This window comes from Brassica napus, chromosome C9 (assembly GCF_020379485.1).
Source record: "Brassica napus cultivar Da-Ae chromosome C9, Da-Ae, whole genome shotgun sequence".
Classification (NCBI taxonomy): domain Eukaryota; kingdom Viridiplantae; phylum Streptophyta; class Magnoliopsida; order Brassicales; family Brassicaceae; genus Brassica; species Brassica napus.
The window spans coordinates 62,488,939-62,502,090 of record NC_063452.1 but is presented as its reverse complement, the minus strand read 5'-3'; the positions used below and the strand labels follow the sequence as shown (position 1 = coordinate 62,502,090).

Genomic DNA, 13,152 nt, shown 5'->3' with positions numbered 1-13,152 from the left:
AAAAAACTATATAGATTCCTTGTACTTGTTGAAAAAGCAGTTCAGATGAGAGAGAGAAAGAAAGTCTGGTTAGAGATCAGACAAGAACTTCTTTTTGGTCCCACTTTGTTACTTTGACCCCACAAATTCATACACACGTACCCGAAACTCCTCTTGTTTTCATATTCTTTTGATTTTTTTTTTAATGTCAACTCGAGTTAGATCTCTCTCTGATCATCCAAAAAGTCTTTGTAGCCTAATCATAGACACTAGAAACTGATTTTTCCTTTTCCTGCAAAAGAATCCATAACAAGATTTTGTCCTCAGCAAATTGCATGTTTGATCAAAGACAAAAGCAGACAAATCTAGAAAATGAGTTTGCAAATGGCAAACGAATTTATCAGAGCTAAAGATAGTTAGATTAGGTGCTTCTGAGAATGAATATGAATGTAAATTCTATAAAATAAAACTGCCGACGAAGAAATACAAAAAAAAAAGAGTGAAAAGTTGAAAAATGGAAGAGGGAAGTAGTTCAGAGCATTTAAACAAAAAAAAAAAACAGAGGAAGGTGCTTCGATTTATATAAATGTTTTTGATAACAGCTGTTCAAAATGTTAAGATTTAGAGTATCATTAAAACCAAAATATAAATGCAATAGTAATTGAGACAGTTGAGAATTGTAATGAGCGTTACGTCAGATTATAAATACGAATTTAATTCCACCTTCATTGCTCTCTTCTCGCTCACCTCTTCAAAGAAAGAAATAATTATTATCATGCTCATGATGATGCTACGAAATTTATTTGTTTTCTCTCATTTCTTATCTTTATTTTTTTCTTCGTCATTACACTAGTTGACATGTCTTTAAAATAACTCCATTTCTCTTCTTATCATTCACTAAATGCCACCTTTCTGTTGCCGCTTTCCAATTTTAGCAATCTCATCTTTCAAAGCTCCATGTTCCCTTATTCAATTCTTGCTTCCTACCTCTCCTTTTCTCTCAATTATAACGATCCTTTGATTAACCTTCTACATTCATAGAGTTTATAATTCGTACCCCCACATAGAGCCAAACTGGTTAGATGGTATTAACTTCTTTTAGGTTATTGGAATTGACAGCAACCAAAGTTTAGAGATTTTCTTTGCTTCTTTACGTGTAACATTTCTAAAGAGGGTTGCTAGAGAGCTCTGACGTTGGGGAAGAGAATACTCGTAAAATTATTAACCCTTAAGGTTTTCGGTTCGAAAAGGTTATGTGTATATATTAGAAAAAAATGTTAGACAACTTTTTTTGAAAACTTTCCTCTGTCATTAAGAGGAAAAATATACTTTCTAGTACACCAATTAGCCTTCTATTGATTATAGAATTGTTGTATGAACGTTCCATCTATTCTACTCTAATATATCATCTAATCATATTCATGTCGGATATGAGAGAAGTGTATGTGAGTTTCATGATGACAAGAGGAGACATGTGAGTGATGAAAAGATCAAGTAGATAGACTGGCATTTGGAGGGAGAGAGAGTGAAATAGTAGATTTGGTGTGGGCACATTCTCAAATATGAGCCCCACCAAGATATTTGAGGACCAATTGGTCAACAAACACACAGCGCAAAACTATTATAAACGTACTTATTCTCGCATGCAATTGCACGTCCACAAATACAAATAAAGCATGCAAAGTTCATCCCTACTCTTGAGTCTTGGATCTGACAGAATGAAGGATAAATGTTCATGCTTAGCTCAATTATTTATAGACTCTTAACTCTTAAGATATACAAATGTTGATGTTATATCTATACAAAATCTACCCTAGCTAACTAATTACAAATATAATGAATATTATTTAGTTAAGTACCTCAACGTGGTCAATCCACGTCCGCAACTCTTAGCCCACACAATTCGCCGTCCACGTACGAGATTTATGTATTACGACTAGTCACAGTCGTATATCATAGAAAATTAGGTGTCTCGATCACTCATCGACAAAATTAAACATATTATTCATAAGCGTTTGTGATCACATTTAGTGGTTAAACATGCAGAAGTACGTAAGTTTAATTTATACTATATTGAGTTTTTCGAATGTCGCCCGATGCCTAAGCTTTAGCTTTCAAGTATTGTTCTCAGATGATCCTTAATTAACGTATTCGCCACTGACATCACAGTATCAATGTATCATACAAACAAATTTCACCCTCAGTATATCTTGACCAATTTTAAAGAAGGTACGCCATACTTTTAATTTTTATATTTGTTTTTTCTACTTAATTATTTAATTATTGCTTCTATGAATGCATTTAAACTTGAGTGGTTGAAATCTTATATACTATTCTTTATTGTGAGTACAGTACACATTTAAACTTCAATAGTTTTCTACTTTCTTTGTATCCTCTATATTTTTTTTCAATTCACTGACATCTTTTGTATCAATTTATAAGGAGCAATACTGTCAGAACATTAAACTTGAATTGTTATTATTAAATTTTATCATTATCGTCAATCATGGAAATTACTTTTACTACTTGATCAAGCTTATAAATATTTAATTTTTAGATGAGTGTTCTTATATATATATATATATATATCCTTTAAAATAACAATATTCTTCTATGGTATTGATTTATGGAGGGTGGCTGGTTATACGAGTTAAAAGATTTTATAAGCTTCATAAACAACAATGCTTCCAACAAAAAAAATTATTTCAACAATGTCTTGCTAATGAGCAAGTTTTTCAATTTTTTGTTCTTTCGTTCTTTAGTTCTTCATGTTTTCTTTTTGCATAAACCTTTTCTTTTGTCCAAAAGACTAATGCATGTACATGCCGTTTTTTTTGTGGTAATCCAAGATAACCTAACTAATTCCACATGTGTTAAAGTTCATAAAAACACATGCATACAACAAAATTATACAACACATAACACGAATTTCATAATGGATGTATACAGACTTGCGTCTGACTGGGCCTAATTCTACTGAGTAGCCCATTTGTTTTGTCTTCCTTTGTGTGAGAATCACGTGGCCTTTTGCCCCAGTTTCCTTCAAGTTGACTCTCTCTTTTTCTTTGATCCATAATCTTCCACAATATATATAATAAACCTAAGACACAACTTGCTTTGATTTACATTTTGTTAATTCCAAATCAACCATTTTGTAAAGGTAGTTAAACTTATCATTAATTTTTTTTGTTTAAATACACAATTTTCTACAATAGCACACAACTTTTTAACATTAATGAAATATTTTACACAAAATAACTCAACTAAAATAAAAATAATGCGGGTTGAGTTTGACCCGAAACGGTTACAAGTTACAACGGTTTGGCGGAAAAAATGCAAAATCGGGCATCCCAAGAAATGCGACGTTTTAAATATAAAAAAAAAGCAAGGGAATCGTCTTTTTCAAGCAATCTCAGACTTCCCCTTTGCTTCTCTCTTATCCCCAATGCTTTTTAATCATTTCTTTGTTAACTCCACTTTTCTTATGCTTCTTCTTCTTTCTCTCATTTAGAAGTTTTCCTGAATCTCAGAAACCACTGCTTTTCATTAGAAGGTTTTCGGATTGGATTCAAGACTAAAGTCTGTTTAGTTGATCGAAGATGCTGGGAGATTTCATTACAAGAATCATAATGTTTAAACACCATCTCTTACTTCATTTGGTAATAGATGTCAGTTTTTTTCTGTCTCTTAGTTTTTTTTTCCTTTTTTGGGCAGATTGCTTGTGGGTTACGCGTACCCAGCATATGGATGCTACAAAAGCGTGGAGAAGAACAAACCTGAGATTCAAGAACTTAGATACTGGTGCAAGTATTGGTAATGCTTATCAGTGGTTAATTAAATAAGGAATCTGATTCTCATAACACCATCTTATCTAAAATTCGATTCGGATTTTTGTAGGATCTTGGTGGGTATTCTTACAGTTCTCGAAAGGATAGGAGACATCATTGTATCATGGTGAGCATTAGTTAGTAACTGTTAATGTTCATCAATAGAATCTGAAATGGTTACTTCTATGATTAGGTTTCCACTATACGGCGAGATCAAAATAGCTCTTCTTGTCTGTTTATGGTACCCTAAATCACAGGTACACTCCAATGCAAGAAACTATCTAAAACATTCATTAAAACCGATCTTTTTTTCTCCGGGTTTTGGTTTCTGACAGGGTATTAGCTACGTCTACGAGAAGCTGCTATGTCCCTACATGTCAAGGCATGAACTGAACATTGATCAAGGGATCTTAGTTTTAAAGATTCGAGGACATACTGTAATTGTTCAGCTACTGCAATACGTCTATCAATGGACTCTCCAAATCTTTAGAAACCTGCAGCAACAATTCGACAAGGTATGTAATGAAACAAACAGATTCAATCTCACCCTCTCGTTTTCATGAATCCATTCCCTTCTTGTTATGCAGAAAAATAAACGATTAAAGTCCAAAGAGAGACACAAAGCAGGAGCTTCGTTCATGTTTCTCCGTTAGCTTGTAGCAGAGTACTAGGATTACAATAACCGGTTTGTAATATCCGGTTCACCACAATTTAAATTTGTAAATCCAAACCGGACCTGCTGAGAGAAATCATGTAACAGAAGGAAAACTATACAATTTAGAAATCGAAATCAAATCTTTTGATTTTATTGTATACAAAAACAATTGTGTTCATCAACTCTACTTAACAATCTGAGGAGCACAGATCGAATGTAGAATCCACTCGAACACACGTCTCAAGAACTGCACTCCGGCGGAGAAATGAATCCACACGCGGCGGAAGAACTGGCACCCAGCCGAGTCCTCCGACGAAGTCTGCGCCGTCGCCTGTAGATAAGACCACGCGGCCTGCTTAACGAGCGGGTCGCGTATCGATATATCTCCGACGGTGGATAAGACTGGAGAGCTGCTGCCGTTAATCGACGGTAGCTTGACGGAGGAGTTGCTCGGAGACGAGATGATGTCTCTGAGAGATGTGTACGTTACGAAGGAGGGTGGTTTTATGGAGATGAGGTCGAAATCGAACGACGATGGAGATTCGATTGCGAAAGGGATATCGGAGGTGATCACAGACGTTGGCGTCGCTACGGAGATTCTACGGCGGAGGGGAGTAGCCGGGGAAGTTGAAGGCGGAGTCTCCATAGGCTTTTTTTTTTTTTTTTGGTGTGGAGGAGAATAGGTTTGTGGCTGATTGAGTCTCCTTGTAAATATGAGGTCCAAAGCAATTATTGATGTGTATAATATGTGTAACATTTGTCACTATCATCTGTTGTATATTTTATTTTGTATTTTCTGAATTATTCTGGTTGGTGCTCGAGGCCTATTACAAAATTAACAACTGTTTATTCATAGTATTCTTTTTGTTTTTCTATTTTCTTATATGAGTTTCTTCACTGTATATTCTTTTAGCTAGTGATTGCAAAAATTACACTCACTCTCTTAGGATTTTCTAGATTTATTTTTTGTTTCAAAATGATAGATTTTCTAAAATTTTAAGATACTTTTAGTAGTTAATGTTGAAAAGTTGTATATTTTTAAAAAATATTAATTGAAAATATTTGAATTGGTTGAATACTATTGGTTGATATTTATTGAAAAATGTATAGAAAAATAAATAATAAATTTAATTGTAAAAAATTAATTGTTTTCTTAATATGCGTGAATACTCTAGAAAATCTTTCCCCGTAAAGTATATACAGAAAGAAGTATGTTAAAGAAGTGGACAGTGAAGAATGGAAGAAATATATTACTAATCAAACCAACCAAAATAATCATTCCTTTTATAATTTTTTTTTTAAAATTTATAGCACTTTATCAGTAAGCAATTAATCATATATAAAGATCTCTTCCATTTTAGAAGAAAAATTGAATCCAATGTTAATTTACGCACTAAACGCAATAAAATCAGCCACTTAGCTCGTATATTTATTTATTCGTTTTTGGATATATAATAGTCGATTATAAAACATATAAACAATATTAAGTCTAATGCATGGCTTTATAATAGTCGATTAGAAAAGATTCGCACCAACATCTTTGGGCAAGTGGTTGTTTAGCCCACCTGATCTCTCAAAAACTCGACACCAAGTAGTTAGGGACAAACGGGCCTGGACCAGTGGGCCCTTAAAAATAGAAATGATCCTTACCCAAGTCCACTCATCGCTACAATACGGTGTCGTTCCCAGGTTAACCGATTCTAGAAACAGCGCTTTCTCTATCCGCTTCGTCTCTCTCTCACCTCACATTCAACATCACAGGAGGAGAGAGAGAAAGAGAGAGAGAGAGCAGAGTTCTTCAGTCCATGGCTTCCTTAGCTTCAACCACCACACTTATCTCTTCATCTAGCGTTCTTCTTCCCTCAAAGCCTTCTCCTTTTTCTCCCGCCGCCTCCTTCCTCCGAACTCTTCCTTCTACCTCCGTATCTACCTCCTCTTCTCTCCGCTCCTGTTTCTCCAGCATCAGTCCCCTCACCTGCATCCGCTCTTCCTCTCGCCCTAGCTTCGCCGTCAAGGCCCAGGCCGTAAGTGACTCGCAGACTCGCAGTGCCTAATTGATCATTCTGTGACTCTAGACGGAGTTTCATTAGCTTATTAGGGTTTAAAGATTTTATCTTTTGACGGAAAAATCATCACTTCCAGAGTTTTCCGACCGTGAAAAGTCTTACATTTTGTTCTTACCGCTTGTTAGAATGTAACCAAAGCTTAATTGATCTGTTTTAGTGGAAGTTACTTGGGAAAAATTAAGAGTGTATTTGCGTGGGGCAGAAGTTAAATAAGTTATGTAATAGATGGCTTAAAAGAGAGCTTATTTATTTTGTAAATTCAGAATGATTTGCCACTGGTTGGTAACAAGGCGCCTGATTTTGAGGCAGAGGCTGTTTTTGATCAAGAGTTCATCAAGGTACACTTGCTTCTAGTTAACTTGTGTCATAAGCTATAGGGTTAATGAGAATACTCTGTTGTTGAAAAAAAGGCTAAACTTTGTTTATCTGTGTAACATGGTTTCAGGTGAAGCTCTCAGAGTACATTGGTAAAAAGTATGTGATTCTGTTTCTCTACCCTTTGGACTTCACTTTTGTCTGCCCTACAGGTTAGCATTCTACTCGGTAACTTAGTCTCATCATGATTCACTGAATCTGATCTTTGAATTTTTGCAATTTTTTTTTTTAGAGATTACTGCCTTTAGTGACCGTTATGAAGAATTTGAGAAGCTAAACACGGAAGTGTTAGGTGTCTCAGTCGACAGTGTGGTATGTCATTAGTTTTATTTGCATTTCTCAATTCAAGTATCTCTATTACAATGTAACGTTTTGTCTTTCATTTTTCAATGTAGTTCTCGCATCTTGCGTGGGTCCAAACAGAGAGAAAGTCAGGAGGGCTCGGTGATCTGAACTACCCACTTGTCTCTGATATCACTAAATCCATTTCAAAATCTTTTGGAGTGCTCATCCCTGATCAGGTAAAAAGATATCTCCTATAGACTTGTGTTCTTTAAAGTGTTTTGGTTTTTAGCCACTAAAGTTTAAGCACAGGGCATTGCACTGAGAGGGCTTTTCATCATCGACAAAAAAGGAGTCATACAGCATTCCACCATCAACAACCTCGGTATTGGCCGAAGCGTTGATGAGACAATGAGAACCCTCCAGGTACATAAAGAACAAAACCTCTGAGAGAGAAAGATAGATTGTTTGAGGTTTGGTGTTTAGATGAGTCATGCGTTTTCTCCTTTTTTTTGCAGGCATTACAGTATGTTCAAGAAAACCCTGATGAGGTCTGCCCCGCGGGGTGGAAGCCTGGGGAGAAATCGATGAAGCCTGACCCCAAGCTGAGCAAAGAGTATTTTTCAGCTATTTAAAGGCTTTTTAAACAAATGATTGGTGAAAAGCAGAGGCATGTTTTGTCTTCATTGCTTATGTTTCTGCTATGTGTGTTTTCCTCAAAATTGAATAAAAATAATGGAATTTATATGTTTCTCTATGTTTAAGTTTTCACTTGTGTAGATGGTTTAGAATAATGCGAAGAGGCAGAGTGTTTGACCTTCCAAAACATAAAATTAGGAAAAAAACATATGCCAGATCAGGTCTTTGGATTAAAAATTTCATATTGCTTTGTTTAATGCAACTGCTTTAAAAGCTGATCATACACATTTTTAACAGACAACAATTTCATGTTGTATATACGAATACGTTTACTCGGAATATTCTCTAAATTTGATTCTGAATAAGTATCTTATGAAGTAGTGTATAATTTGACTCTCTCTCCCTTCTCTCTTGAGAATTTTCGAGGGAGAGAAAAAATCGTGGTGGTTCCTTTCTTTCCTTTTTTCTCCCGGCTTGTGATATTGATTTTGGTATACGGTGGTCTCTTCGATGCGGTGTAGCTGGTTTTTGACGGTTCGCGATCTTCTAGATGTATTTTTAACGGCGTGAATGGCTTTCTCCCAGGGTTATCCAGATTCCTTAAGCTCCGTTGATTGCGTTTTGTCTATCCCATCATCAATTGATCTTCTCTCCAGACAAACAGTCGGAGTTCGGTTGGAGGATTGATCTTGATTGAAGGGTATGTGTTGTAGCTGATGAAGCTCATAACTTCCAATATAGTCGTTGGAGGTGATTTTTTCGGTTGTTGTGGTTGAATTCCCGGTGGATTCCTGTGGTTAACTGCTTTATGTGGTTCGGTGGAGAAGTTTGAAGTCGGAAAAGACAGTGGAGACTCGTGTTTCCAGGATGACTCTGGTGGGATACGGTGGGTTTCGGTGAATCGTCGGTTGCTCACCGGCGCTGATCTTCGAGGCGGTGAAAGCGGTGAAAGCATGAGCTATGTGTGGTTACTCGTAGTTTGAGGTTAACATGTGGTTCTGCCATGCTAATCTCTTGCTGCATAGCGTCATTTTTTGTTGTTGGGCTTTTGAGTTTGGACTCCCTTTGGTTTGGGCTTCTGTGTAGAGTTTCCTATGTCAGTATATTTTTTGCTTGGGTTCCGACTCTTTGGACTTTTACTTTTTAATAAAAATCAGGTTGCAAAAAAAAAAAAAGAGTAGTGTATAATTCAACATAATTTAGATAAAAAAAAAAAATTAAGTGGACACCAGAAAAAGCTAGAAGATGACAATATAAATTATAAAATATGCAAAAGAAAAGGAACGTTTTGTCATTTCTTGATAAAGGCACTATCCTTTTTCCATCTCTCCTTTCTTAACCATTAACCAAAATGTACAAAAGACAGGTGGGGGATGATAGTGTTTGGTATATACGCGGTTTAGCACCCACGTGGTTTATCCACTTCACACATTAAGCCCCCCTTACAAAATAATGTTATCCAAACGACCCCAATACCCTTTTTTGTCTACTTTCCGACCCTGTCTACTTCAACTCCGCTGTACACTTACTGCTTTTACCCCAAAAAAACTTCCCAAAAATATACTTACGTAGCAACCTCCGAACCCGGTACATAACTGAGCCGGTCCACTTCATCCCAAACCAATTTTGACGTTATCTCATCGAACTCCGGTTCATATTCCTACAACAACATTTTTGAATAAGCTCAATAAACCTAAATCATGTGAAAAAAATATTACGTTTCTGTGAATGTTTGTTATACCTCGAGTTGTCGAACCAACTCTTTAGCGTTTGGCGCAGAGACGATGATTCTACGAGCCATTGGCGATATGAATCCTTCGTCGACGGCCTTGTCGATAAACGTCAACAGCGAGTTGTAGTAACCATCCACGTTAAGAAGACCCACCTGTCAATAATTATTCATCATAAATAATATTTCAGAAACCACATATTTAGATGGTAACATATAAAGGATTACGACATGGGAAGCTTCCGGTCTCACAATCAGGGTTATGTAGTTGTACGTCGTGACAACACATCGTTTTTAATATTTATAAAATTTATAACGTTACATCACATGCTCTTCAAATGTGTACAGAAAAAGGTTAAGCAAGAATAAAGAATCCCAAAAGGAATCTTGCTCCATGTGGTTATTACGACGTACCATATGCAACCATTTGTATCTTCATTCAGTCAGTTTGAACCAAGACATTATATAAATAATACACCACAGGTTTAGAATAAGAGAAAAAATATTCAACACGCATATTCCGGTCGTAATAATAGTGCAAGCTCATGTCATCTATATACTTGCCGGTCGTAATAATAGTGCAAGCTCATGTCATCTATATACTTTTAAAGAAGTTAAAAGATAACTTTTATTTCTTTGATTACGTACCGGCTTACGGTGGATTCCGAGTTGAGCCCATGTAATGACTTCCAGCAATTCTTCCAACGTACCATACCCACCTAACAATTTACAAAATATTATTCGACGTATTTTACATCTTAATGCATTTTTCCTTGCGTAATTTAGTTAAATTCATTTAGAAAATAAAAAAAAAATTGGATTACAAACCAGGAAGTGCAATGAAGGCGTTGGCTTGACGAGCCATTTCGGCTTTTCTTTGATGCATATCAGCGACGGCTTTAACTTCTCCGATGGTTTCACCGGTTATCTGCAAAATATTCATATATATTTGTCTTTATAATTACCTCTAATATGTGAACACCGCAAATATCTTATATATTGTATTATATGTGGTCTTTTTGTTGTGGGATATATTGCATATATATAAATTATATTAGTTGGTCAAGGAGATGTATCGTGAAGGAAACCAATAAAGGCTCCAAGTCTCAATCATTCCCATTTTGGTCCTACCACTATTGTATGTAGATCATTGCAAATTTCTATCTCAATAATACTAATTAAATACCAAGTCCAACAAAAAAAGAGATTCATTCAAAAGAGTTTTATTTGGTGCATACCTCTCTTGGCATCAAGGTTTTTGGGATGACCCTACAAGAGATTAGGAAGAAACAGGTTAATAATGAATCAATCACAATACCAAACAGCCCTCTTAATCTATAAATAATTAGGGAAATGAAACTTAGTTGACTATTTTGGTTATAGATAATTGAGACGGGATTCTCTCATAATACCACAGAGGCACACACACATAAGAAACTAGTTGTAGCTTATTTTTAGTTAATACTTTTTAAAAGCAAAGAGACTCTTGGACAAAGGAAACATGTACAGATCCTTGTTTGTCGTTGTTATGTTTAACTCTCTTACTAGATTCAACTTTTCTCTGCGAATGAATTAATAGGCTAATCTATTACCAAATTCTATGGCTCAATTCTATGTGACAAATAATAATTTAAGTTGTTAGCAAGTACTAGGCATCATGTAGATAGTTATCATCAACAGTTAAATGTTTAAAACACAATGATGAGTAATGGGGTACTTGGAACTAGCAAATGCATCATATCATTTAAACAGAGAATATATATATATATATATATATATTATATATATATATATATATATATATATATATATCTACATACATAGATCAGATATGTGAATGCATATTCATATAGAGAGGGAAAAAAAGTAAAAGGAGAGAGAGAGCAAACCCTAGAACATGGCGACCACCATGATGAACAGCCTGAGAAACGAGACCCATAAGCCCCACGCTTCCACCTCCGTATACCAAATCAATCTTTCCCTCCACCTTCAACCAAAATCCCACCATCAAATTTTTTAGTTAATTATTATTACAACACCATATGCATTTTATTAATGATAAATAGCATTTTCATGATAAAAATGAACACTTGTCGCAAACCCAAATCCACAATCGACCCCAAAAAGCAGCAACCACATCAAATATCAAATCTCAATTAAGAAAAGAGGAAAAATAGTTCATCATCATCAATCTTAATCTCATTGGTCACTATCCTATTAATACTATTATTATTACCTACAGATCAATCACAAATAGTTATTACAAAGGGGTTTTAATTATTTTTATTTTTAAAATTTTGTATTGTCGAAGAAGTACACCCCACAACACACGCTTTGTAGTCATTATTCTTACAACGATTTTTTTTTCTTGCCCCCCTCGAGGCAATAAACTGTCATTATTATTTATCTTTCCCGTAAACAAAAATCATGGAAACTTAAGATTAGGTTTAAGAAAAAAACATAATAAAAACATGATTAACCCGGGATTTTTAGAGTAGAATTTTTAGCGGAAGTTAAAAAACATGTTTCTTAACTTTTCACTAAAAAAGTTAAAAACCGGTTTTTAAAGTACTTATTTAAGAACCGATTTTTAAAGTCATTATTTAAGAAAAATCGGTTTTTAAAGTACTTATTTAAGAACCGATTTTTAAAGTCATTATTTAAGAACATGTTATTAATTTTTTTAGTTAAAAGTTGAAAAACAGTTTCTTAATTTCCTATAAGAATCTAATCCCAAGAACCGGGATTAATCATGCTCTAGTTCTAGAAAACCAAAGATGTGTGTGTAATAATCTAAATTACTGATAAATAAATAACAAAATATAAAATAAAATAGATCATGCAAGAGTGCTGCTCGAGTGACAGACGGGTTACAGCTAATAATAGTAGAAGTTGATATTTTCTCATCTCTCTTTCATGCCAATAAACAACAAAATACAGATTTAAATTCAATAAAATTAAAAAGAAAAAAAATAAATACTTCAGCATCCACACGTTTAATTCATCATTGTTCGTTGCAACACACAATCAAAACTCACAATACCTAACATTCCAAAGAAGATTCTGAGTTCATATCTCAAATCAATCTTCATTCCTGAGTTCATACCAAGTACTGTCACAACCTTTTTAATCAATCAGCATATTCACAACACACAAAGTCATCGGTTTGCTTTGTTTTAAACGGCTCTCTACTTACAAATGACACAACAAGGTGTTAAAGAATGTACATCTGTGTTAAATTGCGAATATGAAAGTACATGTGTATGTTTATAAAATATTTATGGGTTTGAGAAGAGAGAACGTACCAATTCGTTACCCAGTTGAATGGCAGCTTCTTGGTAAGAAGGTTTGTTACCGGAACTGCTTCCACAGAAGACACAGATCCTCTTGAATCTTGATTTTGTCTCTTCCATATCTCTCACTTTTCTTTCTTCCTCTCTCTAGAGCTTAAAAGTTGATTTTTATGATTATTATGATGAATGAGACCACACTTTGGTATTGTGTTAGTATTTATATATGTGGAGGAGAAGGAGGAGAATATAAATGCAAATGCGATTCCCATGCCCACCCCTTTTATTAATTACTAGATTTTTTAACCGC

The 13,152-nt window shown here is 34.9% G+C and overlaps 4 protein-coding genes across 4 annotated transcripts; 2 read left to right on the top strand and 2 right to left on the bottom strand.

Moving 5' to 3' along the window:
- The first annotated feature begins 3,149 nt into the window (after positions 1–3,149).
- Positions 3,150–4,626, top strand: LOC106388615 (HVA22-like protein i). The gene is made up of 6 exons (XM_013828730.3): positions 3,150–3,610; positions 3,694–3,792; positions 3,877–3,933; positions 4,000–4,063; positions 4,142–4,321; positions 4,394–4,626. The coding sequence occupies exons 1-6, from the start codon at positions 3,579–3,581 to the stop codon at positions 4,457–4,459; spliced, it is 498 nt and encodes a 165-aa protein (XP_013684184.2). The 5' UTR covers positions 3,150–3,578; the 3' UTR covers positions 4,460–4,626.
- On the bottom strand, positions 4,406–5,254 carry LOC106388614. Its single transcript, XM_013828729.3, has one exon. The coding sequence runs from the start codon at positions 5,216–5,218 to the stop codon at positions 4,646–4,648; it is 573 nt and encodes a 190-aa protein (XP_013684183.2). The 5' UTR covers positions 5,219–5,254; the 3' UTR covers positions 4,406–4,645.
- Positions 5,255–6,230: 976 nt separating this feature from the next.
- On the top strand, positions 6,231–7,929 carry LOC106388616 (2-Cys peroxiredoxin BAS1-like, chloroplastic; the record flags this gene model as incomplete). Its single annotated transcript, NM_001316004.1, is given in 7 exon segments — positions 6,231–6,485; positions 6,791–6,865; positions 6,973–7,054; positions 7,135–7,214; positions 7,298–7,423; positions 7,497–7,610; positions 7,703–7,929. Coding segments are annotated over 7 exon segments (813 nt in total). The 3' UTR covers positions 7,820–7,929.
- Positions 7,930–9,059: 1,130 nt separating this feature from the next.
- LOC106384114 (cytokinin riboside 5'-monophosphate phosphoribohydrolase LOG7-like) lies at positions 9,060–13,099 on the bottom strand. The gene is made up of 7 exons (XM_048767233.1): positions 12,858–13,099; positions 11,442–11,539; positions 10,791–10,821; positions 10,381–10,480; positions 10,201–10,271; positions 9,565–9,708; positions 9,060–9,483 (listed from the first exon to the last, which is right to left on the bottom strand). Exons 1-7 carry the CDS (start codon positions 12,963–12,965, stop codon positions 9,388–9,390), a joined length of 648 nt encoding a protein of 215 aa, XP_048623190.1. The 5' UTR covers positions 12,966–13,099; the 3' UTR covers positions 9,060–9,387.
- Between the last annotated feature and the right edge of the window lie 53 nt (positions 13,100–13,152).